The sequence below is a fragment of the Sinocyclocheilus rhinocerous genome, unplaced genomic scaffold (genome assembly GCF_001515625.1).
Source record: "Sinocyclocheilus rhinocerous isolate Xijiao unplaced genomic scaffold, SAMN03320098_v1.1 scaffold170, whole genome shotgun sequence".
Taxonomy (NCBI): domain Eukaryota; kingdom Metazoa; phylum Chordata; class Actinopteri; order Cypriniformes; family Cyprinidae; genus Sinocyclocheilus; species Sinocyclocheilus rhinocerous.
Window position 1 is genome coordinate 79,413 of NW_015639772.1, and position 1,173 is coordinate 80,585.

The window sequence follows — 1,173 nt, forward strand, 5'->3', positions numbered from 1 at the left end:
ATTTGTGTGTCTGTGTGTGTGTGTGTGTGTGTCTGTGTGTGTGTGTATGTGTGGTATCAGGTGGAGGGCTCTCTGTGGGATGCGGGAGGCCCGTAAGAATCACGGTCTGGTTGTGGTGAACTCAAGAATATACGCAGTCGGCGGGCAGAACACACTCGGTATGTTTCTATGAAAGTTCACTTCTTGTGTCAATATTTGCTTTGTTTTAATGTATTAATGTTCCTGCTGATCCTGGGATGATGATTTCTTCTCAAACCACCTTCCAGGCACAAGCATCTGTTGAGTTGTTGAGCTTGACACAGACAGTAAGACAAAGTAACACATCGTTTTCTTTGCTCTGTAATGACTGGAAAACATTTAAAGAGCTCATATTGTGAAACAAAACTGAATTTCTTATAATAATAGCAGTGCTAGTGTTAGACATGTTTTGGTCCAGAGGTACTGTGCCGTTGTCATAATGTTTAGCACACTGACTCTGTCTTTAGTGAAAAGGGAGTTATAGATGACAAATATATGCAAGAAGGACCAATCAGAATTCCGTATGCAAATATTGCAATGACATCATCATTTTACATTTGATTTACATTTATTCATTTTAGCAGATGCTTTTTATTCATCACTACATAACATGCGATTCATCCTAGAGTTTTTTCCTAGAGAATTCATCCTAGAATATTTATAGAATTCATAAAATACAATTTATTTATGTATTTATTTTTACACTAGATTAGAGTTAAAATGCAGAAATAATTTATAGATAAATAAATTGATGTAAAAAAACACTTGTTCACGGATTATGAAAAACTAAATTACAGTTGTTTTTGGTGCAAGAAACCTTGAGTAACATAAAAAGCAAACAAAATATTACAATATTTTATATTTACAACTCTGTACTTTTTACTTTTTTGCTAAAACTTTTGAATTATTTATATCTTTGCTTTCTCATTTTCTTTTCTTTTCATTTCTGTATTAATATTTTAATTGACTTCTTTGACTTGTTTACTGTATTAAATTTATTTAATATTTGTTATTATAACTAAATTTTTTCAAGGTAAGTGGTTGCAATCAATTTATTTTAGCTACATTTAAATAAACAAATTTTGCTGAAAGTTAGTCAACTAAATTTGTTTAATTAAATGTAGCTAAAATAAATTGATTGCAACCACTTACCTT

The 1,173-nt window shown here is 31.1% G+C and overlaps 1 protein-coding gene across 1 annotated transcript in view; it reads left to right on the forward strand.

The window, feature by feature from the left end:
* Positions 1-1,173, forward strand: part of klhl7 (kelch-like family member 7) — a 14,096-nt gene that overhangs the window by 11,167 nt on the left and 1,756 nt on the right. Inside the window, exon 7 of the mRNA XM_016567584.1 lies at positions 61-158. Coding sequence (XP_016423070.1) covers positions 61-158 — 98 coding nt within the window. The remainder of the gene's footprint in view (positions 1-60; positions 159-1,173) is intronic.